The sequence below is a fragment of the Saccostrea echinata genome, unplaced genomic scaffold, assembly GCF_033153115.1.
Source record: "Saccostrea echinata isolate AGI-Se365-2 ecotype Australia unplaced genomic scaffold, CSIRO_AGI_Sech_v1 ptg000056l, whole genome shotgun sequence".
NCBI lineage: Eukaryota > Metazoa > Mollusca > Bivalvia > Ostreida > Ostreidae > Saccostrea > Saccostrea echinata.
In genome coordinates, this window is record NW_026889805.1 from 12,265,688 (window position 1) to 12,293,602 (window position 27,915).

The window sequence follows — 27,915 nt, forward strand, 5'->3', positions numbered from 1 at the left end:
ATGAAAGAAAACACAATAAAATTTTGTTTATCATTTATTTGGCTTTCAAATATGGATAAAAAGATACAACTCCTAACTATATGCATGTGTCATCCTACTGTGGTTAATTACATTTGTAAATTCTAGTATGAAAGCAAAACAATAAAATTTACAGTTTAAATTATTATATAGCAACAATAATGTTGGATACAGAAAAATCCACACTGCTTAAAAATTTATAGATGTCTTCGTTTGGTCATCTCCTACTGTATAAAATTTATAAAAGTAATGATAAAAAATGTTTTAAGCTACATATATTATGATTAAACAGAAGTTTGGAGAAAGATATGGGGTTGATAGCTAACTTGACAATGCATTCCTAGTATAGGACTAACACATTCTTGAGGTTCAGAATGGAAATTTGTCAGCTGAAATTATTTGACGAACAACAGCAGTCATCTTGGAAGTCTTCTGAACTCTTCACAAATGGTTGGGTCTCCACCAAGAAATCAAACTGCACAAAAAATGCATTGTTCCTTTAAGATACTTTATTAATATAACCAAATACATGTAGTAGTTAGAAAGTAGAAGATAAAAAACAGTATTTACATGAGATTATTTTCTTTTCTAAATGAAGATACAAAACATTTTTTAAGAGTTTTTGATAATAACACATTTCTTATATTATAAATATAATAATTTTGGTCTTTGTTCAATTTGCATTTAAAATATTAAATTGGACAATTTGTTGACTTAATTCTTTCTATCTCTACCTTTCCACAGGATAATGTGTGCAATTCCAATTAGGTGTGCAATTCCAATTAGCTGTCACTTGTCAGTGTTAGTTTTAAATATTCTTTTCCAATCGTAATTTTGTTGGAATCCTGACCTCATTTAATTCAACCAAGCAGACATGGACTTGTATCTAAAATATTTTAATCGTAATTTTATGTCCCTGATATAATTAAACATAATTCATTGTAAAACTAAATTTTACCACAAATTTTACCTCAATTTGTTATGTGATCAAATTAAATATACAATGTAAACATCTTTAAAAGAAACAAAAAACGTATCAAAAAATGTTAACCATCGAACAATTTTAACAGAAAGTTTATCAAGACGTCAAAAAACTTACCCCCAACTCTTTAGACACAAGATGGTTCAGTGTGCATCTAGTGTATTTAGGTTGTTGATGCCTTCATTCCGATTTCAGAATCTTTTTTCTCTTTATCGTCAATGGATTTAATATTACTATCTCGTCATTTTTATCTATAAATGTCTCGAAATGGCATTTTTGCTTGTTGATCTGTTGATAGAACCCACGAAAAGTGTGATAAACTAGTTCTTTAAACTGGTTACGATATCATAATCAGCAAGACACTCATACATGTACAAGAATTTGATTTAAAACGTAAGCTATGTCAAACGTTTACATGATTTATTAAAATTATGGTGTACAACAAACCCGATTTTATTTCAAACCGTCAATAAATGACACAGTCGGCGGGTATTTTAAAAATAAAAGTGAGATGGACCTCTTTTATTTTTTTTCGGTATTTTGAAAAAATTGGGTCGGCGCTTCCCGTTAAACAGAGCGGCGCTTCCCGTTAAACAGAGAAATAAAAAAACTCTAGCCTAATCTAAAGCTCACCAAACATACATGTATAACTAGTGTAATGAGCTTTTCATTTGTCATATATGTGTATCCTCCTTGCTAAACTGCAATTGTAGGGCCCAGATAATAAGTGTTTCCTGTAAACTCCTGTGTTCTATAAATTCACATTAATAGTGCCATGTAAAAAGCTGTCACCTCAAAGCATGACAAAACAAGAGATCCTTAAAACTGCCAGAATATAAAGTACACATAAAATTGATGAGTTTGTTGGGGCCAGTTTTAGTTGGTCTGCAAATTAGAAATGTGTTTTAATTTGTATATACATATAATATAACAAACAGTCAAATCTTGTTACTGAGAACTTGATGGGGCCCAAGAAAAAAGTTCTAGGCATCCAATAATTTGAGATATGCAATAAAAGGGTAGTCTAGGCTTCAATGAGACTTCAACATACATGGTATTTGAGATACTGGTGTTCAGGATAAAGAGGTTCAACTGTATAAAAGAATACTAAAATAAAAATTGTTTTAATGAAATTTATCAGATTTTGTAATTTATAATACAAGTACTTTGAAGACACATGACTAATATACACATATTCTTGCTAACTGTTTGCTAAATCCACTTCCTTTAAAGACATGCCTCCAAAAACACTTCAAACATGAACTGCAATTTAGGCCAATTAAGGAGGCTCTAAACAAAGCTCAATGAAGAGTTCAAATAACTGGCACTTTATGCAGTTAGAGTGATCTGCCCTTTGATGAACAATGGAATAAGTGGAAATCTACAGTAAATTACATGATTTGAAGTAGATTTTTGTATTCTTAACATTATATTAGACCAAGATAAAGTAATTAAAAAACATTATTTGCTTGTATTTTCCCAAAGAAAGTAGACAACAGTGATTTCTGTTCACTTGTGAACATTTTTCCTGGAGAAATATGAGAAATGAAGGAGATAAACTCAACATGAACACATTTATATGATATAATTTTCTCAAAGTCAAAAAATCTTTTTGCATTAGTGTTTAGAGCTACCTTAAATAAAGAGGTGGAAAAAGAACAGCTTTCAGATACTGTACATTACACTTACCTGCTTTTACACATCTTCACAACTGCAGCTCTGTCCTGTAAGAACAACGAAATAATTCACAGAAAGAAAACAACAATCATTTATCACATTTATCATAATTTATATTTGTAAAATCAAGCATACAACTGTACATGAATATGGTTAAATTGAATTTGAACTTGATCAATAATAAATATGCTTAATGTTCTGGGCATGTATACAATGCATTTGAGCACTGTCAGGACAAACAACATATCAACCTTTATGAAATGATATGATAAAGAAAAGATAAAGAAATTAAAAGAAATGAATTTTAAGAGTCATTACTGGGGCTTTTTAGATGTGCTAGAGAGAGCACATCTGACTAATATCACACTGCCAGAATACTGAATTTTTGACTATGAAGAATATGTACCTTCCAAGCAAAGCAATCATATGGCCCAAGTTCATTGAGTCATGGATTAATATTCCTGTAGTGGGAAAAGTCAACATGTGAGCTGACTACATAGATGTATGTTCAAAAAACAAAACTAGAGTAGATGAATTTCACATTCTTAAAGAGTTATCTCCCATGGTCAGCATAACTTCTGTAAATGTGAAAGTCATCTATTGACTCACCTGCCTTATGTATTACAACATTTATTACTTCATGAAGTGTCACTGTGACCAAAAACAGAATCACACACAACACTTTATGAAGATACATGTATAACATTTTACTTCTGTCTACACAGCATGAAGGCAAATGTAAAATGCATGTACATGATGAACGTTTCTTGTCAGATGTAAAATAGGCATCTTTTCGAAGAATTTTGTGGTGGTTTTTAACCACATCTTTTGTTTCGATTTATTCTCAATATTTTGTAACATTGCATCATATTTCTTAACATTTTTTTCTTGTCTTTTTTTCTCATTTTTTTTTCTTCTGTACTGATTTTTTTTTCTGTTCATTTCTTTTGATGTACAATTTCTTCACAATAGATCTCACACTTTTGTCAAACATTAAAATCAATTTTACATTAAAATTCCTTAATTAAAAATATGTTTACATATTTTTTACATTTCCCTCAGATACAATGCACAAACTACTGTAAATCTCATCAAATCAAAATAATGTACACAAGAGTTATTAATTCATGTACCTATATATGTAATACATTATTAAATGACAAAAACTAATCTTTAATATGAACAAAAATCAGAATAAGTAAAAATATTCATAAGCATAAAATGTCTGTGTGGCTTCACAGTATTGACCATCATACAAATAATTCTTACAGCAGCTGAACTTAATGGATACATTGACAAACTGATTGGAGAACAGACCATTTTAAAATAGGCTCGTTAATGACTAGATATCAATTAAACATGATAAAATGTTAACAGATGGCATTAATGTAGCTGAATGTAACATGACACAACAGTGCTTTAGATGTAATTCCGATTAAGATGATATTCCATCATCGTCACCTCCTCCATGACCGACTCTCCTCATCTTCCTCCTCATCCTCATCTCCCGCCAGAAGAGCTTCCTCATCTAAATCATCCTCAACATGGCCCTGCAAAACCAAGAGCCAATTATATCTCTCAACCCTCAATAGTTCATCTAGATCATCCTCAACATGGCCCTGCAAAACCAAGAGCCAATTATATCTCTCAACCCTCCATAGTTCATCTAGATCATCCTCAACATGGCCCTGTAAAACCAAGAGCCAATTATATCTCTTAACCCTCAACAGTTAATCTAGATCATCCTCAACATGGCCCTGTAAAACCAATAGCCAATTATATCTCTTAACCCTCAACAGTTAATCTAGATCATCCTCAACATGGCCCTGTAAAACCAAGAGCCAATTATATCTCTCAACCCTCAATAGTTCATCTAGATCATCCTCAACATGGCCCTGCAAAACCAAGAGCCAATTATATCTCTTAACCCTCAATAGTTAATCTAGATCATCCTCAACATGGCCCTGTAAAACCAATAGCCAATTATATCTCTTAACCCTCAACAGTTAATCTAGATCATCCTCAACATGGCCCTGTAAAACCAATAGCCAATTATATCTCTTAACCCTCAACAGTTAATCTAGATCATCCTCAACATAGCCCTGTAAAAGTCAACCAATAGCCAATCATATTTATTAACCCTCAATAGTTTATCAAAATCATAAAAAAATAATTTGAGGATGCTTCCATACTAATATGACTAATCATGCCTTGGCTGTTCTTAAGAAGATTTTAAATATTTTTGTCTATATGTTCCTATGTAAAAATTTGATCGTTCGTTGTTCCTCCACTCCAACCCAAGAGTCATGATTTGAACAAATTTGAATCTACATGTACACGATGGAATGCAGGGCTCGACATTAACGCTTGTCCCCGCTTGTCTGGTACCAGTGAAAAAAAAAATATGGACAAGTGAATATTGCTGGGCACTTGTTCGATTGGACATGTGCATTTTTTTGTAAAGAAGTCTCTAAATATTTTAAAGAACAACTGTTGAAAGTTTACAGGTACTTTAAGATGGAAACAGTACGTAAAAACCGAACTTCGATCCCGATATAGATCGCTATGTAATTGAGTACACTCGATCGGGATCAAAGTTCACTAATTGCATACTACTGCAAAGGCATGGAACTGACGAAGTTTGGATTCTGTTTTATGTTGACAGCATTTATGTTGTCAGGACAGAAAGATAAAATTTTGTTTTATGTGTTTGTTGTATTTATAAATAACATCATGCACATTTAATGGACTTTATTTTTAGTTTTTCAGTTAACAGTATTAGATCTTTATTGAAAATGTTTTGGACAAGTGAAGTTGAAGTTTGGCCAAGTAAATGTTTTGGTCACTTGTCCGAATGGACAAGTAGGAAAAAAAGTTAATGTCGAGCCCTGGAATGAAGCTTAAACATAAGCTTCAACTCTTCTGGCCCACTGGTTCTTGAAGGTTAAAGATTTTTTTCTGTAATTATATTCTTATGTAAAACTTTGATTGCCCAATGTGACCCCACCCCAAACTTGTCGAAATTTTGAAATCACTGTCAGACATTTGGTTTGACAAAGTCAAATGTTCTGTCGGACCAGACGAAGTTTTGTCAGACCAGATACATGTACCTTATTTTGACGCCGAGAAAGGAAAATAAATAACAGCACCAAAATGCCCTTTAACATTTTCAACAGCCTTCAATCTCATAAGTTTCTTTTCTTAGGATAGAGAGTCTTTAATAAGAGACATAAATAACATATTTTATGTCTTTCCTGTAACAATTTAAATTGACAATTGTCACTACGCCGCGCACACGGCCATCTCTTCTGTGTTTGTGACCTTCAGTTGAGCATCCCAATCCCGACCTTTTTTAAATTTGTGTCACAATCAATTTTTTTCAAATGGTCACTTGGACTGACGTTTTCTTAAAAGTTATCAGTCTAGACAAATTTTTACCGGCCTTGCCGACAGGACCGATGGATTTTGACAAGTCTGCCACCCTACCCCCAGGGGTCATGACTTGAACAAATTTACATCTACACTATATAAGCTTTCACATAAGTTTTATCTTTTCTGGCTCAGTGGTTCTTGAGAGGCAGATTTTTGAAAGATGCCATTTAATTTTATTAATTTTTCATTTTCTCCCTTAGAAAAAGGGGGTGACCCTACATCTGAATTAACTTGAATCCCTTTCATCCAAGAATGCTTTGTGGCAAGTTTGGTTGAAATTAGCCAAGCAGTTTTGGAGAATAAGATGAATATGTGAAAAGTGTACAACAGCAACACAAACAGACAACAGACAAATTTTGATCAGAAAAGCTCGCAGCCTTTGGTGCAGGTGAGCTAAAAATTTCCTTGTTTATTACACAATTTGATTACAAACACCTTGTACTGCACTTTCATATATCTTGTGACTTTATAATATTGTACAAAATATTATACAATAAAACATTATATTATGAAGAAATAAACTTGAGAATCCAAAAAAAACAAAAACAAAAAAAAGACGATCTCAAACTGACCTCCCCTTCAACCTCTGCAGTTTCCTCGTCCTGATAGTTATTATCAGCAAATTGTCCAGGCTTTATCTTTGCTCCTGTGTGCCAATTCATGATCAGATTTTTGCCCATGTACATAACACAATGCAGCAGTGCCTACATAAGAAACACATGTACATCACCACTGCTATTATTTAGATGTAGCTGGAGAACGTTTGCAAAAAGATTTATACACCTTGTTCCATATAAAACAAAATAATTGTTGTGTCAAAGGAAGAAACTTAACAATGTATAAGAATTCCTCAAAAAGTGTTCTAAGATTATTCAAAAAAAAAAAAAAAAATAGAGCAATCTAATCTGAATATTTGAAGATCTACAATTCTTAGCATCTGTTAAAATTGTTTTAATACCTTTTCTGCTTCTGCTCTGGTGTGAAATGTAACAACAGCACTCTTATCTTCTTCCTCAAAATCTATTTTCTCCACATGACAAAACTTCTGTGAAAATTAAACATTCGTCATTCAACAAGATTTTCCCTGTGTAGTCCATGCAACTTAAAAATTATTCAGTTTCATTCACAATAATAAAAGATCTAAATAATCATGAAACACTTTTTACAGTGAGAAAATGTATTTCAATATGAGTTTGCAGACTGGCAATGCTTTTTCTCTGACAAACTACTTAAATGTATATTCAACTGTGCTATGTAATTCATTTATTATGAAACCTACACGTATCTCTAGAAAAAGTCCCTTACATGGGATCAAAGTAATGCAGATGATGTTAATTTGCAGCAATTTACAGATACTAGGATATGAAATATTCTAAGAAACATGTTTTCTTAATATTTCAATCTCATTTAAATAGCTAAACTATCAAACTTGTAATTGATCTAACTACTTCTGTTAACATACATGTACAGAGAAGTGCTGACTGAGCTGTTAACATACAGAGAAGTGCTTGTTGAGCTGTTAACATACAGATAATTGCTATTTGAGCTGTTAACATACAGATAAGTGCTGACTGAGCTGTTAACATACAAAGAAGTGCTGTTTGAGCTGTTAACATACAGAGAAGAGCTGATTGAGCTGTTAACATACAGAGAAGAGCTGATTGTGCTGTTAACATACAGAGAAGTGCTGGTTGAGCTGTTAACATACAGGTAAGTGCTGGTTTAGCTATTAACATACAGAGAAGTACTGGTTTAGCTGTTAACATACAGAGAAGTGTTGGTTGAGCTGTTCTCGTTCCTCCCAGTTGAATCCCGTCACCTCCAGCTGTTTGGGTCGTTTATCTAACTTCCTGCTTCCCTGTGTGGGAATGTGGTGTGTGGGTTTACCCCGGCCTTGTAACCCAGCTGCTACCCAGGTGTTGGCTCCCCGGGGTCGGGGTGCTGCACGTCCCCGCCCTCTCCCTCTACCAAGCAACCCCATGGCTGCAGCCTACAACAGAGAACCCATCCTTTATCAAACACTCTAATCATTCATCCATTTCTAAAGGGGACCACCATAATTAATATACAGGTAACTCTCGATACCTCGAAGTCCGCAGGAACGAGGAAAAACTTCGAGAGATCAAGAGTTCAAGTTTTCAAGAGTCCGGAATTTTCCGCAGGAACGAGGAAAAACTTCGAGAGATCAAGAGTTCAAGTTTTCAAGAGTCCGGAATTTTCCGGGTTTGTTGACAGGTTTTAAAATTAGTCTTACCAGATGTAATGATTTTCATGCAGTGCTAACCTTTTACACATGGTTTTTATAAAACAATGATATTTTTTTGTAATTTAGATGAGTATTTCATTAAACTGAGTAAAGCAAAAGATGTATATCATCATTTCAGGTATATTTATTTATTCTTTGCAATACGGACATCATACTATGCATTCGTTATAGGAAAACAACATTTTACAGCACCGTACATAGCATTGACTATTCCAAACATGATCAATGAATGCAGTTCTGTAAGTATCTGTCTAATAATAGTCGTCATATTGACATTGAGACTGTTTCTGCTTTTTCATATTTCATTTAACTCTGACTATGACTCGAAATAAAAATTAAATTAGTGTTTCGTCTTTTAATCAATTACTACTTTTCACCGACACTGCATCTCTAAATTATCGTAAGACAGCCGATGATAATTATTTAATAGCATATAGGCAAAACATGATTAATTATAAATCAATTATCACCTTGCAGCAGAAGTGTCACCTGAATAAACATCTCATTCCTCGAGACCTGCGTCTTCTGCCTGGGGCCATTTAAATGTGCAGGTAAAGGTGCTAATTATATAACCTTGTATACACATAGCCACTTCGAGGTACCAAGGGTAAATTCTAATAGAATATGCATAGCGGGACTGCATTTTGACTTCGAGGGATCAAGGGTTTCGAGAGATCAAGAGTTCGAGAAATCAAGAATAAATTTGTTTAGTTATATAGGGGAAAAATTTGGGACCAGAGACTCACTTCGAGCGATCAAGAACTTCGAGAGATCGAAGTTCGAGCCATCAAGAGTTAGCTGTACCTAACAATAAATGTACGCTAGGTCTTCACTGCATACATTTTATATAGTTTTTATTTTAAATAATACTTCTAAGGCCAAAACTGTATTAAGATGAAAATTTTGTAGAGACCTGTTTAGTGAGTTCAGACAGTTTCTGTTTTAGGGCAGTTGTGTCCTCTCCTGAATGCTCCTTGTTAAACAACTCCAGCTCAGTATCCAGAATCTCCTTTCTAGCCTGAAATACATGCATGCAGAGAGAATTAATGTCAAGTCATGGACAGGAATAACAACAAAATCAATATTAGATTACAAACATTAAGTAACTTTACCTCTTCGGGTGTCGTCACATTCTTGGCCACACCTTTTGGTTTGTTAGCCGTTAACTCTGACTTAATTTTCTCCACAGATTTTGATAACATGTCAATTGTCTACAAATTATAATTCAAAGTCATTATTTCTATCCATGCTAAAATGCAATATTCACTAATGCAAGTTTTCAACAACAAAAATAGATAATAATCAAAATGCAAGAGACATTAGCTAACAGATGAGGGTACACAGAATGCATAGTGAGCAATCAAACTTAATTTTTAATCCCTATCTACATGAATTTACAATTATTTCATATGTGTAAATAAATAACATAGTAGTCACATGCTGGAATGTCTTTGCTTTTCCACTAGTAGTTTGATTTTTATGTGTTTATTTATTTAATCATTTGTTGGTTGATTTATTGAAGATTTTATTTGAATGTACGAAAGGACTGGAATAAATTTTTCAATACCTTCATAATTTCTGCTTTTTCCTCAGCATTTTTTGTTTTCTCTAATTTAGAAATAAGCATCTGCAAAAGAGGTCAAAGAACTAAATGATAGAATTAATAAGGTCACTTATATATATGTACATGTTAAAACAATTTATTTAGCAAACTACTGTACGTAGTTTTTTTTTTACTTTCTATTTTTTCTTTCCACAACCTGAGGTAAAAAAAAATTCTGATTTGTCAGATCAAGAAATTTCCAATGGCATTTATGATAAACCCTTATTAAGTGTACAACATTATTCAAGACTAGAAATAGAAAAAAACTTGAAAATAATTTCAAAACTTAGGGATTAAATAACAGACAGGGATTGGACTCTGACCTTCTGTTGCTCCACCTGCTTTACCAACAGCTCATGCTTCTGTTTCTGAAGCTCCGCCTTCTTTTTCATCATTTCCTTCTTTTTCTCCTCCTGTCTTTTAATGGCCTCGATTTTGGAGACAAAGGACGCTGACCCCACAGCTGTAGGACTTGTGATAGCAGCTTTAGCTTTAATGACCTCTGGGTTGTAGACAGTCTTTGTTATGTTACCAACAGAAGAAGTGTATATCACAGTCTACAAACAAATCAAAACAGCTCTACCAAAAGGAAGATAACTTTTTTTTTACTGCAAAATTTTTCAAAACATTTTCATTATACATGTAAGTCTTTGCTTTGGAGGAAATTTCATTTGTATATGTAGTTCGTGAATAATTTTGATCTTTTTTAATTGTACCACCATAAAGGGTGTACAGACCTTCTCCTTGGATGGAGGAGCTGGTGGGGCAGACTGCTCTGTTGTTTTAGGTTTGGTGTTGTTAAGGGAAAGTTTACTAGGATGAGGGATAATGGGTGGACCTAGTCTTTCCTTAATAGATCTTTGATCAGGAACCTGATCACCAGATATATCTATTTTCTCCTGAAGTAAAAAAAAACCCATAAAATTAAAATTAAATAAAACCAATATGAATTGAAAGAGAATTTAGATAGATTAGCTGTGAATTGGATTCTAACTTGAGTGTTCTCTTTATTTTTATGCCAGAAGACTTTGACAAATCTGTTGTTGAAGAGAGGTTCTGTGCTTCTGTAGCAGGCTAGAGCCTCCTGATTGGTGGAAAATGTCACCAGGGCTGCTTCAGGGTCATTCTCAAAATTAACCTAAAAAAAGATTATTTTTTATGTAGCTAAATCATTGCATAAATATTTAACCAACAAAATATAATGTAATATGTAATAAATTACATATTTCAAATACTTCAAAATGAAACCAGGAATTCACTAGCTTCTGATGTCAGTAGGTGTTAATTTCTACTACCGGTATCTGCTTCAGCAAAACAGAGATCAAGGTAAGTATTTTCATTGGACATCAAAATAAAACAACCATCACCATCCTTTTTCCTTATTTACTGTTTGGGTATAGATGTTGGTAAAACCTCAGACATGATGTAACATACAATTTTTTAGGGATACAGATTTCAGCCAGCCACATTGCAGACATGCATCCACTTCTTAATAAACCAAACTGTTGGATTCTGAATGCTATAAAATTTACAAAATTCGTAAAATTTACTCTTTCTTCCAAAGTTTCTCTTGAAATTGTAGCCATACCTGTATGTTTGTTAGGTTCCCAAATTTACAGAAATGCTGATTTATTGCTGCAATGTTGTTGAATTCCTTAGGAATTTTTCTAACTTCCAGACTTAGGGCATCAGTGTCAGGCTTTCTGTATCCTGGATCATCATTTAAAAACAATCAGACATAAAACTCCTGTTAATTAATTACTTTATGTTTGCCCATCCATGAATATATTTACACTGTATCAGAATTTCATGTAATTTGGTAGGCATTTTAACTAATTTCATGATAATAAAAAAAGTCTGGTTGGAAAAAGTGTGCACTACTTAAGATACATGTAAATGCATTTTTGATTGACCAATACCTCCTACTCTGCTGAAATCAAATGGTTTCTTGGGAGCGGAGGGTCTGTAGTTATTCTGATGGTAGGGGTTTAGGTAACCTCGATGGACTTGACCTGGACCACTATTATAGGGTCGCTTTGGGGGAATGACTGTCCTCCCAGGCTTTCCCTCTGTCCTGGAGTCAATCAATGTGTTCTCTGGTCCTGGTTCAGTTGATTCTGTACCAGGAGGTACAATAGCATTCTCCTCTGAAATAAAAAGAATCAAATTTACATACAAATGTACATGTATTATGTTCATGCATTTCTGGAAAATGTTCTTTTTAAAATCAAATATCAGACAAATCATTTCTAAAAAAGAATTTCTTTTTTAAAACAATCATCATAAATAAATGTAAACAGCTGTAGTTTTATACGCTATCTCTTTGATAGTCCAAATGTTTTTCTACATAACATATTTCTACATATAAACATATTTGTCAGAATTGAAGTGCAAGTTTACTTTCATTTATCATTGTTTTCAACTTACCACTGTCATCATTCACTGTTATATTAATGAGATGCTCTCTATTTCTGACTTGAACAGAAGGGTTCTGTGGGGGAGGAAAAGGAGGGAAATTGGCAGCTGGTTGAGCTCCCTGGGGTCGGGGTGGGGGTGGTCCATGCCAGAATGATTGTCTAGGAGGACCGGTCATCCCAGGAGCCTCAGGGTTGTACTCAAAGTGATCTAAATACAGAAAAGGTATGATAAAAAGAAACACCATGAAAATATTTTAAATGTACAGTTGTGTATAATGAAAAATGGATAAACACTTGCAATAACGTCAGGGTTCCTAGATGTCTTCCCATTTTATAAACTCTTTTAATTTACCTGGACGTGGAGGCATAGGTAGGGGGCCTCCAAGAGTTGGGGGTGGTGGTCTATTTACAAATCCTGGCCCTGGCATTCTTGGAGCACCATTAGAAGGAATTACCGGAGGTCCTAACAATCAAATGAAACAGTGGTTACAATTTAAAACAACTGTGGACTTTTTCACTCTTCTGATAAATTTTTATAAATCTAAAATTCTGTTGTTACCTGGGACATACGGCGGAGGAGGAATGCTGACATCTTCTACAATGACTGGATCCAGGCCATGATCAAACGGGCATAGGTCACCTCTCATACAAAATCCCTTTTCTGAATAGAAAATAAACATCAGTATACTCATAAGAAAACAGAAAATATAAAGGACAGTTTGTTTTGTAAATCCTCTAAAAAATGTTCATTTCTATTCTTCATCTCAAATTTCTAAATTCAGTAAACAATATCCTGTTCAAATATGCATACCATCATAGTCTTTACATCTCTGTCTTGAGGGGGCAGGTACAGCTGGCAGTCCCTGGGAATGGGACTCTGAGGGGTACCCTCCTTCTACTCTGGGGACAGAGTATACAGCACTTCCTACTGTAGGAATGGTAGAGGTCGTGTCATACTTCCCATTATCAAGGGTAGGTGTAGAACCTCGACTATCAGGCTGCTGTTTGTTGTATACTGAAAACATTAATACTCAGTTTAAGGTCAAGATCTAGTAAATGAAAGGAGCCTACAGATTTTCTCAAATTTGAGAAATAAATTCCTTTAAAGATGCTTTTTAAGTATAGCTTGGTCAAATAATGGGTATCGGGGCATATTTTGTAGGTAAACAGGATGAAAAATCATATTTTAAACCGTCTTTTCTGATGAAAAATTAATAAAATCAGTCATGAATATGGGAGTTTTTTCTTTATTGGAGAAAGGAAATGTATCCAGATTGCCTACAGTCTCTCAGAAAATGGTAATTTGTTTCTTCTTATCCTCTTCTTTAAATTAATATCAAATTGAATATAGGTTTCGGGATTAATTTTCACATGATTTCAAATTGAATTCTATGAAAAAACTTTATTGCCTACATTATTCTATTAGAGCCGTAAAGTACGGGAAAAAGAAAGTTTAAACTGATTATGATGTCATAATGGATCTAGCACCAAAAAGACAGTCTAAAGTCATTTACTAGATCTTGACCTTAAATGACAGATTTTCTTAATTATTTTTTTTTTTGGGGGGGGGGGGGGGGGGGGGATTGCATATCAATATTAGTTATTGTTTATGAGTTATTTTTTATTGTACAAAAGTTCCAAACTATTAAATCTGTAATTTCATATATCAGGTAAGGGACTCAATACGCAATTTTCGAGATTGTATCTCTCCTATGATAGAGGTGCAAAAAGTATCCATATCAGCATAGAAGTGGGACAGGTTGTTAATATATACAAACATGCATAATTAAATGAACGATGGCTATGGCTTTTACAATTCATTTAATGTTTTAGAAAGATAATAATACTAAGCAATGATCATTTTGATGGTTTTATAAAGCTCTACATATTAATACAAAATTTGCTTTCAATTAGGATACTTAAAGGAAAGAACCGTCATATTCTTTGTAAGAAAAATAATTCTTTGATTGTACAAACCTTTTCTAAAAAGTTATTGGGTTCTTTGAAGTTATTATATGGGAAAGAGTCATTCAGAATGCCGACGTACAATGATCAGATGCGTGTGTATTTATTAGAGATCCATATCTCTTCCCTCCGATAAGTTATTATCCCCTGTAATTTATTTTGTTCCGATTTTTATTTTCTTTTGTTCCAATTTTTTGCTCATAGAAAAAAAAAATTGATGCCTTTACTTTAATTCGGTAATTTTTGAGTTGAAGAGTGCATCCCGACAATCAGTTGTGATGGTATATGGATGATGTAATGTATCCAATATATAAATAACTGTCCCATCTGCCTGCTTACGCGGAAACAAAACTCCCCTCCGTAACAAAATAGCGTACCAAGGGAGATAATCTCGAAACTTGCGTATTGGCCCTTAACCGTGTACTTCAATAGATTTACATGGGATGTAAATTTAAATTAATTTAATGATAATATAATAAACAAAAAATTAATTTGGTAAACAAAACAAACAAACAAAACAATCCCTTCCCCCTATAAATTTACTGTTTTTAAATTCTAGTACCTCTTCTTTCTCTTGATCGTGATCTTGACCTAGATTTACTCCATGACCTAGGTCTTGATCTGGATCTTGACCTTGACCTACTCCATGACCTTGACCGTCCTCTGTCACGGGGACTTCTGGACCTTCCCCGTGTCCTTCGAGGACTTCTTGGACTGTATGAACGTGATCTTCTTCTGTAACTTCTTCTCTCATCAGACAGCCTTCTATCATCATGTCTTCTCTTTCTGTCATCACTACAAATAATAAGTCAGGATGTAGAAAGGAATTCAATTCAAACAGTTCTAGGCATGACAACAAGCTGCTGCGTGGGAGTGAAAACTGAAACAAGGGGCCCATAAGCCAAAGTCAGATGTCATGAGATCTCACAAATAATCATTTTGTTCTTTGGGGTCATGACTTGAACAAACTGGTATTGCACAGCAAGGGGATGCTTGCAGAGCAGTGAGAGCACAATGACTTGATTTCATCCTTGCCATTCAGTAGAATAGTATTTTTTACAGATTTTTTTTTTATTTGAAACCCTGGATCATTCTATCTTTTTTTTTTCATTACTGTTCTAATAATTTTCTTACTGTTCTGTAAAGATATATTTAAGAGAATTTTCCTACACATTTTTATATGAAAATTTAAACTACATTGTGGCCCGCTTTGGAGTGGGCGAGTGGGATGGAAGTGGGGGGATGACTTGAACATCAATGAACTTTGCATTTGCACTTCACTGGAATACTTGATTTGGAATCTTGAAGCTGTGTTACATACATGTAAGGAAGATCTCAAGTAAGTTTTCTCTTTTCTGGACTTTAAGGTTTTTGAGATGAACATTTTTAAATGACAAACCCTTTTTTCTTTATTCTTCTCCATATTATCTCCCCATAGGTAAAGGGGGGGGGGAGGGGGAGGAGGGTGAAAAAGTGAAAATTTATGCCATACATGCATGTACACATGTATAAAGAGTACATAAATATACATGTTCAAACTCAAGATAAATTTTTGATCAGAAATCTCTGGTTCAGGTAAACTAAAAATCAGAGGTAAAAAGATCGTCGTCGCAAGCCACGGGTTTTGTGTCCATTCTATTTCCACAAATCTGTGGCTGTCTCCTACAAATTTCTCTCTTTCTCATGAATATTAATAACATATATTCAACCAATGGAATAACATCTGATGCTTCAAGTCAGAACCAATGAAAATGATAAGTCTATCTTGTATTTGGATGTAACAATAACCACAAGCTGTACATCAACTTCGGTTCGAATTTCCTTTCTTAACGAGTAACGCTATTCAGCGTTCTCACACAACATCTACATTGAAAAACCCTATATTTTAATGTAAAACCTTGTAAGTATTTTAGAATATACGTTACTCACCTCTGTTCTTCAGGATCTATCGTATTTTTTTCAATAAATCTGCCACACATAGCAAACATGATTTCATTATGGGCGTCGCCATTTAAGCGTACCAAAAATTGCTACAGAGTGATTTCATTGGTCAAGGTAAATATAGCCACTAACCAAAAGGTTAGGGGTCGTACGCTATGTAAATTTAAGATATAACTTTATTTCCCTTAAGTTATAATATCTGTTGATGTCAAAGTTAAATAATTGATTCAGTATTAAGGTCTACCAGATGGCTTGGCTAATATCACATTGTTATTAATCCCTTTGAAGTATAATTAGTTAATCTCTCAAGTCAATTAAGTTGCCTAATTATCTATTCTTAAGGCATGACAGGTGTGACAACAATTATCACTCTACCTGTCCATGTCAACTACTCATTCATTGAAAAGCCAAATTGAGTAAATAAAATAATTACTAGATTTACTCTAAAACAAAATATATATTGAGAAAAGAATAGTAGTTTAGAGAGTAGAGAGAGGACAGTTAGTCAGAGTTAGTGATAGAGAGAGTTAGCTTGAGTTACCTGGCATGCAGCTAGCAGACCCAGTCTTAGATGTGTATATATAATGTACATATTCCTGTACTAAAGACTGGAAAAGACATTTCTACTTATGTCTTAATCCTTGAAGGTTTTATGTCAAGGACAGTAACCAAGTCTTATGGTTACTGCGTGACCAAGTGTTGTAGGGTGCACTACTTATTCCGGGTGGAACCCTACCCTCCCCGAGCGGCAGTCACATAAATCTGGCGTCACTTAATTAATATTCAATGATTCAGTCGCAAGAACGAGAGAATTTGGTAGGAGGCAGCCACGGGTTTGTGGAAATAGAATGGACACAAAACCCGTGGCTTGCGACGATGTAAAAAGATATGTGTGTTAATTGGTGTATCTTTATAAATAATCAACAAATAACAAAGCATACAACTTTCAATGACAATAACAACTAGAAATATGTCCATAGGACATGAATGCCCCGCCGAGGGTATATTAGTAATGCAACATTTTAACACAAATTGAGAAAAGTGAGGTCAAGGTCAAAGGAAAGGTCTTGGTGAAAAAATGTTGATGCAGTTGAATAGCTTACATCAGTATGTATCAGCATATGAAGTTTGACACTAATTTAAGAAAAGTGAGGTCAAGGTCAAAGGAAAGGTCAAGGTCAAAAAATGTTGATGCAGTTTAAAAGGTTACATCAGTATGTATTAGCATATGAAGTTTGATAAAAATATTGTGAATGGTTTCTTTAAAACTGAGCTAAACACTAATTTAAGAAAAGTGAGGTCAAGGTCCAAAGAAAGGTCAAGGTCAAAAAATGTTGATGCAGTTGAATAGCTCTCATCAGTATGTATCAGCATATAAAGTTTGATAACACTATCTTGAATGGTATCTTTAAAACTGAGCTAAAACTTATTTCAGAAAAGTGAGGTCAAGGTCAAAGGAAAGGTCAAGGTAAAAAATATTGATGCAGTTGAATAGCTCTCATCATTATGTATCAGCATATGAAGTTTGTTAAAAATATCTTGAATGCTTTCATTAAAACTGAGCTAAACACTAATTTAAGAAAAGTGAGGTCAAGGTCAAAAGAAAGGTCAAGGTCAAAAAACGTTGATGCAGTTGAATAGCTTACATCAGTATGTATCAACAAATGAAGTTTGATTACATTATCTTGAATGGTATCTTTAAAACTGAGCTAAACACTAATTTAAGAAAAGTGAGGTCAAGGTCAAAAGAAAGGTCAAGGTCAAAAAATGTTGATGCAGTTGCATAGCTCTCATCAATATCTATCAGCATATGAAGTTTGATAAAAATATCTTGAATGGTATCTTTGAAACTGAGCTTTGAACAGAGCTAAACGCAAAGTGTGACGGAAGGACGGAAGACGGACATGACAAACACTATATGCCCCGGCCATATTCATGGCGGGGCATAAAAATACAATTTAATTACTACCTCAAAACTAACAAAAAATTAAACAGCCTGGCACCACTTACATATCCCTGCGTCTCTCTCTGGGACTGAGACTCCTTGATCCATGTCTTCTGTCTTCTCTCTTCACTTCTCTGCCCTTCTCAATAGTGATCTGTACCAGAAACAATTCAGATACATGTGATTAACAAAACCAACAGCAGCTGTGATATATTTAATCTAAAACATTTACAAGAATTCATAACAATGGATAGAAGTCACTAAGGCAGTTCATTGTACCAGTATACAGTATATATGCTTAATTCTTTATAAGACCGAATGAAAAAGAAAAAAGTTGACATTGTACTGAAAGAGAGACTCTAAATGTCAAAATCTGAAGAAATAAGGCTTACTTTAGTCTTCTTAGAATCTCCTGAATCCTTCCTGCTGTCAGATTTACTCGGGAGGGACACGTCTGACTTGGTGTCATCGACAGCTGGTGTCTTGGTCGAGGAATCAGGCGCATGTTTCAAGTATTCTTTTGATGTCAATGCCTCAAACAATGCATCCACAAAATCTTTAGTTTCTATAACAACAGTTACATGAGAAACCATTGTGAAATAATTTCCGACAGAGCATGCTTTATCAAATGACTTGTATTTACAAAACACACTTCTCTTTTATTTAAACTGTTGAAAAATATTAGATTCTTTACATCTTAAAATAAGCTATGTTTTAAAGAACAGTTGTATATAATTTCATTAAATAAAATCACTTGGAAAATAATAGTAGAGGAGTAAAGTTCTTCTTTTATTAATATAAATGGTCACAAATCCATCAAAATGAACAATTACATGTGCATCCACTTAGGTTAATTCTTAAGATCTGGATGATGTAAGTGTAAATTATCTGGATGATAAAAGCCTAAATTATCTGGATGATTATATATATTAAGCCTAAATGATCTGGATGACATGAGCCTCAATGTGAATGATTGTCAATTTACAAATAAGCTCAAACATTGCTAGTTGACTGGCATGTACCTATCATCAGGAAAGAGAAATTATTCGCACTTCACTACTTCAACATATCAGACATTTTCAGACTTACTTCCTTGAAGAAAAACTTCCAGCTGATCAATGCAGACTTCCCTTAGGTCTCTGTCTACTTTGTCTTTTTTAACTAAGGCCAAAACATATTTGGCAAGAGAGGCAGGATCTGCATCACTTCTACAAAACAAAGATTCACCATTCATTTACTACATCAGTTTATATCAGTGTCAAAGGGTAAGAGATCAATTGTAACTGGCTGGGGGGGGGGGGGGGGGGGTATGTAAAAATCTCTGTTGACCTTACAACAATTATTTTCTAAGTTGTGGATTTCTGATTGGCATTTTTATCAACTTAAGTGGTCAATTTGGCTGATAGCTGGTTTTTGGGGAAAACACTGTATATGCTAAGTTGTTTTGAATCATAAACATGATAAAGAAGCCTGAAAAATTACAAATTCTCTCCAAAATCAAATCCTTACAAAACGAGCATGTAAACAATTTTCTATACACCATCATAATTCATAAATATTATTGGAGTACTAGAAGAAGTAGAAGAGTTGCATCTATTAGACACTTTCTGCTATTCTCCTATTAGGCACTTTCTGCTATTCTCCTATTGGGCACTTTCTGCTATTCTCCTATTAGACACTTTCTGCTATTCTCCTATTAGACACTTTCTGCTATTCTCCTATTAGACACTTTCTGCTATTCTCCTATTAGACGCTTTCTGCTCTATTCTCATAAGCACCCATTGACTGGTGTTTCATCAATCATTGCTGAAAAAAACTTATTCAGAAAGATGCATATTGAAGATGCCGAATGATCATAGTGCCAGGGACAGATGAATTTGCCTCATTATAAATGTTATTTGTTGCATCCAATAAACATGATAAATTCACAACAGCGACTGGGAAACTACTCTGCTGTAAACATCAATTCATTATAAGCTTGTTTGCTATAAGCGTTTTTTACTGTATTTTCTTATATGACTGCAGTATTTTCCCCAGAAAATTTTTAACAAATGGGGGTATTATGTTGAATCAAAAATACAGATGCGGCGTGGCACAGCACACCTCAGTTGAGTTACTTGTCAATGAATTTATATTTCATAAAAATTCTAGATGTATTTTTAACTTAATTTTTATATCAAAATGTGCAAATAAAAATTGATGATTATACATGTACTGAAAATCAAATCAAACATTTCTAAGGATTTTTTTTATTGTGCAAAAATTATCCTTAATATCACCCATGTTTTTTCAAGGTATTTTCCCCCCTTCAGACCCACTGTAGTTGTATTTTATGTGCAGTGTTATCCATGCTGTCAAGATCTACAAATTTAATAGTGGCTTTCCCCTGTCTTTTATTAACTTCAATTTTCTTGAAGTCCCTACATTTACAGTCATCATTTTAAGCAAAAGTGTGTGCACATTATCAAGCACCTGTGATTATAACAAAAATATGACAACATATTAACAAGATTTTGAAGTGGACAGGTGTTCATTTTTTTTCTTGCAAAAAAATGTTGATTTACAGATAGCTGTAATAGCACATGTATGCTCTTGCCGTCTTGGTAAAAGAATTTATCGACAAATCACACAGTAGATAAACGAATGGACATGCTCATTTCATATGTCAAATTTATTTTAAACTGGCTTTATATGCTAAAAGATGGCTAAAAAATCATGTGTTAAACTAATAAATTATTTTTAATGTCAAATGTTTATGATATTTTTACAACATCCTGTGGTGGTTGGAAAACCCACATGTGCATTAACAAGTGTATTACTTTGACTGTGTGTACTATCCAACAGAGACTGATTACTTTTTCACAGTTATAAATGTTTTTGTCACCTGAAAACTGAGTATGTACCAGTAAATTGTAATAAGCTGTAAAGCATAAATTTATTAACAGCTATTGCTTCATACCCCGTGCCGCGATTCACCACAGGTGTTCAGAGTTTTTGAAATAAAAAAAAAATATTCACTGGTCAAGTTGACCCGTGATTTAGAAAAATTCACTGGTCCACACAAATATTCACTGGTCCATCAGCATACATACTGAGATACTAAAAAAAAAAAATCAACTAGAACTGTCCAAAAGGGACAAATACCCCCTGCTGGGTTTTTCAGAGAAGGTACCAAATCACTAATGTTTTCTAGATGTGAGAGGTGTTCACAATTTGCTTAAACATTTACAGTGAAAATTTAATTACTCATTATATTTTTTTTAATGAATGAAACTAAGGTGCAGCCTAATAAAACATCAATACTAGTCACATGCTAGTAATTACAGTGTTTTTTATTACATTGAAAAAATAGTTTGCAACTATATGTCATCTTTGTGAGACATGACACTCTGCAAATTGATTGTTGAAAAAAAAAAATTTCATAATTAATTATACAAAATCAAATTGATCTTAATACCTTTGTATCAAACTCATTTTAAAAATAAAAGGCTGGTTCCAGTAACTATGTATTTTGACAGACATAAATTACAATTAAGAGACTTAGACAACTGAGATCTTTATTTCTTTCTGCCCAATTCCCAGGAGATATAGATAAGACCTGCTTGATCAGAGATGCCCTAACAGCTTCCCACACTGAACTCATTAATTAATCTTTAACTGGATGCATGTCCACTTATTACTCCCAAGGGACAAATGGATTTACACTATCTGCTGTGTAATGTAAAAACTGTTTTTAATACTCCGTGATTTTTTTTTTACTTCTAATGAGTAGTTTTAAGCTGTAGTTCACATTTTTGTACAGATGTTCTAGATTCTATGTCTAAAACCTTAGACATGAACCCGAAATGACTAAGTCAATAAAAATGAAAAAAAAAAACACCTGTAAAATGCAGAAAAATTATCAAATAATGTTGAAAATACCAGGTGCACATCTTCATATGGTAAACAATAAGTGTACAAATTCTCGAACAAATCTATGCAATAGTCTCTGGGAACAGATCTGGACAAAACCACATAATAAAAATGAAAAAAAAACCACCTGTAAAATGCAAAAAAATTATCCAATCACGATGAAAATACCAGGTGCACACCTTCATATGGCAAAGAATAAGTGTACAAATTTTCAGACAAATCCTTGCAACAGTTTCCAAGAAATGGTCCGGACAAAATCTCGTCTACAGACAGACGGACAGACAGACGGACAAGCTGATTCCAATATACGTCCCCTAAACTTCGTTTGCGGGGGGGTATAAAAACCCGAGAAATTGTTTTAATTTCAGTTAGGAATTAACCAGGTGTGATATTTACTGTAGACACCCGACATGGCTGTCTAGAGCAGAAAACGAACTTCTGAATGCTGTGGAGGAAATGCTTGATGTAACAATTTTGATTACTCTTTATATTTAAAGTAAAGGATGATTATGTTATAACCCAAATAAAGCTATGGTTAAAATTTTTGTATAAATTGAATCAGCTGATTGAACAAACAGATTTGGCAGAAAAAAATCACCTGGGGGTAATTTGAATGGGTCTGATTTTCTTTTACCGAATTTATTAGGCAATGGCGCTGCCATTTTGTGAAAAACTAACTATCTTAAAAGCACTTGAGTTTATTCTATCATACACGCAGATTCAATCATTTTGACGATCTCACAAATAAACTTAACATCCACAGGTCAAGAGGTTGAAATACCAGAAAGGACATTTTTTTACCGGTCGTCGACCGAGTACATGAAGAAAATTACTGGACTTTTGAAATATTTACCGGTGGAACCAGTGGATTTCAAAAACTCTGGGTGTTAAACGTGTTATACGAGATTCTAGTTATTTAAATTGTCTATGAACTAATTTATAACTGACAGTATTAACTGATTAAGATCTTATACGGTTCATGATTTATGCACAGCGGAAAGCATAGTAGCAATGTTTGATGCAATGGGGATCGCCATGCAAAAGTGGCCTGGGGAAAACAATCGACTGTGTCATATCTGGACTTCTTCATTTAATCAGGTGTCAAAATGTTTTTCTGCTATAAACTCTACAGAGTTTTGAGAAGACTAAAATCTAATCACAAGTACTGCTAGATTTCATATTTAATCTAGTCACCCTGTTTTGCTAAATATTCAGTGATCCATTTTGAAAATGGTTATCATGGGTCAAAAGGACCCCTTTCAATGACAACAATGCGTCCCATGCCGAAATCAATGTGTTCAAATCCAAGGGTACCATATTATATATTAGATATTACAAAGGAAATTCTGGTGAAATATGAAAGGTCATTGCATGAAAGTGTTTTATTGTAGCTGTGAGTGGTTTATACTATTACTATCAACTGTAAGTAATAATACATGATTTTGTGGCATGAACAACTGTGCACATTGGTTCTATTTTTACAATCTCACACATTGTATCAAACATAAAATGCACAGAAACAGACCGGGCCATCCTTAAAAAATTGTTTTTTTGCGGTAACGCGACCGACTCATCAAAATCCACCCGACTCAAATTTTTTTTAACCCTATCGAAAGTATGTTTTTTTTTTTAACCAGCGTATCTACCTTCCGTTTTATCCGACCATTTTTTCCTGATGAATTATAGAGACGCTTGATTTCCTCAATCTGCAACTATTACAAACATTTTGACGATCACGACACACCTGTGTTTAAAAATGGCGACGACAAGTCCGCGGGAAACACATCTAGATTATTGTCATTGACACGTGTGTCTACTATGAAGCTAGAGGGAATCTGGGTCAAAAAAGTCGCCTAAGGCTTAAAACTTTGCCAGCTTTTCAAGAGAAATAGATTGAGATTTTAGTCATCATACATTTTTTATCACTAAACACGTCAGAATCGCCATTGAGGTGAAAAGCAGGGTTCGACATTCACGCTCGTCACCTCGTCATTTCCATCCCGGGATGATTTTTGACGACCTGATTTTCAGTCTGGCTCGCCCAAATGACGACCTGGGACGAGTTGGGAATATTAAATAATGATGTTTAATATTTTAAAATAAACTTTACAAGGCCTTGAAAACATTGTTTCCTGTAACCCGACCGACCCATTCAAATAGCAGCCTCGTGGATTTTTCTTTCTGCCAAATCCGTGTTTGATCAATCAGCTGATATAATTTTTACCAAAAGTATTAAATTAAGTTTTATTTGACATATAAAATATGTAAACCTAGTCAACAATCACCATAAATATAAAGAGTAATGATCATTATTGTAACATCTAGCATTTCCCCCAACAACTTTCTGATGTTCGTTTTTGCTGCTAGACAGCCATGTTGGGTGTCCACTGTAAACATCACACCAGGTTAATTCAGTCCAGGGATGTTTGACCCCATTTTTTTTTTAGGCCTTTATGATAAGTGAAAATGAATGTTTTAAACTAGAAACTTTATCTTGTGTCAATATGTGAGGTAAGATTATACATTAGCAAAAAAAAAAAAAAAAAAAAAAAAAAAATCCCGACCTACCCAACCCTTGATTTATTGGGAATATTACAGGAAACAAACATATTTTTTAAAGCCTAATTAGCATTCTGATTTTGCTTATTAATATTTGTTGCTTGTTTTCTTTGTTTGATAAAATACTGGAAGACAGCTTTTGACATTCCATAAATGTCTGGTTTACATTTTATAATACAAAAGCACAACTTCTGTTATCTTAGCAAATTTTAAACAATTGCACATTTTTGTTTCATTTGATATTTTGTTCGGGCGACCTGAAATTCATTCGGGCAACCTGAAATCAGTACCAAGGTTGCCCAAATGGCGAGACCAAATTTTGACGAGTGTCGAACCCTGGAAAAGTGTTTTATTTTCTATCAGATGTAGTTTTTCACTGCCACAGTTCTCAAAATCATAGTTGGAATCAACATGGGGTCGTATTTTCCAGCTATAAACGTAAATAATGCAATTACATTCGGTAAATGACCACAGATGTTATGTACTCAGTACTGGATACGTAATTTTCTTGTCATTTAACTCTTCAACTTCAAGACCTATATATACATACATGTACGTATTACGTAAATGCCATACTGAACAGTTCTAGTAATGGATCAGGATAAAAATTAATGTTCAAAGGTAAAACAAAAAATCTCTTACATTTTAAAGTGTTTTTTAATTGTCCGAAACACAAAGATTTGTTGCCATTATAAAGTATTACTTTCTTTTATTTGTGTTAATTTGAGAAAAAAAATCAAAAGGAAGCAAAAGAAAATCCACTCTACTAAATGAATTTTAAAAATCAGTCATATATTGTTCAAAACCTTTTATTAAAAAAATTCTTTGATATGCAGCACATTTATATAATTATATTTTTTTTGAATAGGAATTTTATTACATATTTTATATCAATTCACATTAAAAACGGTTTTTAAAAGTATGTCAAATACTGAATCGACGAAAAATGTAGAGAGAGAAAGAGAGTAGAAGCCATGAAATATTAGATGCAGCAGGATGAATTGAAGAATGTAAATACACCTTAGTGGTTGCAGAAATTATAAAATTTAATTTTAAAAACTCATGATTTGAGCTGATTAGATCAATATTAAAACAAATTAGACATGAGGTTAAGGTGGACTCCTGATGGTTGCAGAGACAGGTCCTATTAAGCACTTAAATGATGTGCTTTAAAACCGACAAAATTTTCTTGGATACTTCCATACAGTATGCCAGCAATTGTCCAAATGATTCAGTAAGAATATGTGATTCTTATACGTTTAAGAAATCTGGGTGCATCAGATGCTGGTGTTAAAATTACAACACCTAATATTAAATCATTCCTGACATTCATCTACCAAAAAAAAAAAATATATATATATACCTACCTACCTACTCACATCTAAAATGATGAGTAGCGTTACCACAAAAAAACAATTTTTTTAAGGATGGCCCCAGCTGTTCCATTGAATAAAGTAAAGTTTTTTTAAAAAAAAAAATGAAAAATAGCCAGAAAGAAGAATGATCAAATACTTATTTAAAACTTCTAAGGAAAAATTAAAATATACAGGTTACATCTAAAATAAAAATGTGTATATAGTATACACTTCAGAAATGTTATCGAACTATGCTATCTGACTTTAAAATATTTTCCGATAATTCGAAAGGTATTTACATGTATAGTCTCAAAAAGGTTTTTTTATGATTAATTTGACTGTTATTTATAATGCAACTTCATTAATTTTCTCCAAAATCGTTCCGGAGTGATTTTGCAATTTTCTGCTACATTACAGGTAAATGGGAGGCATTCTAACTGTGGTTAGCGCCTGTCCCGAGACACAGTTTGATTATTCAAACTAAATATTACTATCAAATTTTAATCTAATCTACTGCACAAATTGAATACTTCATGAACAGATTAACTTTTCTCCTTTACATTCATCTTAGAATTGAATTTCCTAAAATTTGTGTGTGCATAAATGGACACATTTGCCAGATGCCCTGGACTTACACACTGACTTGTATCCAGTGGAAATGTCCTAATTTTATCCCAGATTCCTGCCTCGGTCCCCATTTAAGAAAGCTGAATGTCTTCGAATCACATTTTTAAGGTTGAAATTAAAAATTTTGTGCTGCAAAATTATCTATAAAAGGGATTTTAAAATAATGAATATAAATAAATAATTTAGCTAAGTAAATATAAAAAAAATAGTAAATGCTACAAGTGTACATTTTACTCATCTAGGTAATCCGAGATTCCTCTGACTCTAACCCCTGCTTTTATATTTTGACATGCGCAAAGAAATTGAATGGTGGGGAGGCGACCTAATTCAAGTGATGCTTCATTTGTCGGTGATAGGGCCGTTTAAATGGCGATAGCATCGTATTAGTGATGATTAAGTTGTAGAAGAATAATCCCTTTACTAAGTTCTGGCGTCTCGGAAGTTAGCTCCGCGAAATAAAGTTGTAAAAGGTAGGCAGAATCGCGACACCAGCTGGTGTCGCTGAATTCCCACTTTTCAATATGACCTCCGCTCTGACTCTACCCTGCACATGTCAAAATATAAAAGCTGGGGTTAGAGTCAGAGGAATCTCGGATTATCATCTAGACAGAGATGTTCACAATATCAAAATATAGATTAACATTCTATCGTTAAAATGATATTTTCCTATGGACTCAGTGGAGAGGGCTTGTCACAGATTATTTTAAAACATAAAGCGGGATGGGGTTTTCGCTAGATGACCCTGCTATTGAGGAACTTTGTCTTAGTTTGGACATAATGGTAATGAGAAAATTCGAGCTACATCCGTTTCTATTCCTTAAGGCTTTATTTCCGATAGCATTTTCATACCAAACAATAATTTATGATTATAAACAAAAGTAATATTTCTATCTAACTGCTTGTGCATCACATATATTACATATTCTACTTGCATCAACTTCTTGAGCCAGCCAGTAAACTTACATTGGGGAAAGAGTCTTTGTCAGCCATATTTTTAGAGCTTCAACGTTTTCTATAAGCATTCCGTCAAAATACTTTGATTCACAATATGAGTATTAGACAACTGTAACTAAAAGTCTGTCTCCTTCCAGGCTAGTTATACATATATCCGTCTGATTATTCAGCATTGACGGGACTCGACACTCGTGCCACTTTCGTTTAAAATAAATATGGCGTTCCAAATCTCGTGAAATGCCGCGGGACTGGAGTCTACTGT

At 33.8% G+C, this 27,915-nt stretch overlaps 1 protein-coding gene and 1 long non-coding RNA gene across 3 annotated transcripts; both read right to left on the reverse strand.

Annotated features, from left to right (window-relative positions):
* Positions 1 to 50: 50 nt before the first annotated feature.
* On the reverse strand, positions 51 to 1,307 carry LOC133173250 (uncharacterized). The gene is made up of 3 exons (XR_009719012.1): positions 1,118 to 1,307; positions 753 to 904; positions 51 to 493 (listed from the first exon to the last, which is right to left on the reverse strand). It is a non-coding gene; the product is annotated as an uncharacterized LOC133173250 (long non-coding RNA).
* A 2,171-nt stretch (positions 1,308 to 3,478) lies between these two features.
* On the reverse strand, positions 3,479 to 27,824 carry LOC133173238 (RNA-binding protein 26-like). Of its 2 annotated transcripts, none has more exons than XM_061308213.1 (21): positions 27,663 to 27,824; positions 19,336 to 19,454; positions 18,639 to 18,811; positions 18,312 to 18,400; positions 14,923 to 15,155; positions 13,207 to 13,410; positions 12,955 to 13,056; positions 12,748 to 12,858; positions 12,406 to 12,603; positions 11,898 to 12,125; positions 11,567 to 11,688; positions 10,973 to 11,116; positions 10,716 to 10,877; positions 10,302 to 10,535; positions 9,943 to 10,002; positions 9,488 to 9,586; positions 9,289 to 9,393; positions 7,878 to 8,099; positions 7,068 to 7,154; positions 6,682 to 6,813; positions 3,479 to 4,227 (listed from the first exon to the last, which is right to left on the reverse strand). In XM_061308213.1, exons 1-21 carry the CDS (start codon positions 27,719 to 27,721, stop codon positions 4,135 to 4,137), a joined length of 2,976 nt encoding a protein of 991 aa, XP_061164197.1. In that variant the 5' UTR covers positions 27,722 to 27,824; the 3' UTR covers positions 3,479 to 4,134. The 2 variants fall into 2 exon arrangements, with proteins under 2 accessions (XP_061164197.1, XP_061164198.1); XM_061308214.1 differs by lacking the exon at positions 3,479 to 4,227 and adding an exon at positions 4,669 to 4,710.
* Between the last annotated feature and the right edge of the window lie 91 nt (positions 27,825 to 27,915).

What these genes read in the sequence shown, in the direction of transcription:
- LOC133173238 (XM_061308213.1), bottom strand. Translation starts at nt 27,721, where the DNA reads ATGCTTATAGAAAACGTTGAAGCTCTAAAAATATGGCTGACAAAGACT. An exon ending in AGAGAGAGACGCAGGGATAT is followed by an intron (nt 15,156 to 18,311) that starts GTAAGTGGTGCC and finishes TATTATTTGTAG; the next exon opens with TGATGACAGAAAGAGAAGAC. An exon ending in TGTCTGAACTCACTAAACAG is followed by an intron (nt 8,100 to 9,288) that starts GTCTCTACAAAA and finishes TCTCTGTTGTAG; the next exon opens with GCTGCAGCCATGGGGTTGCT.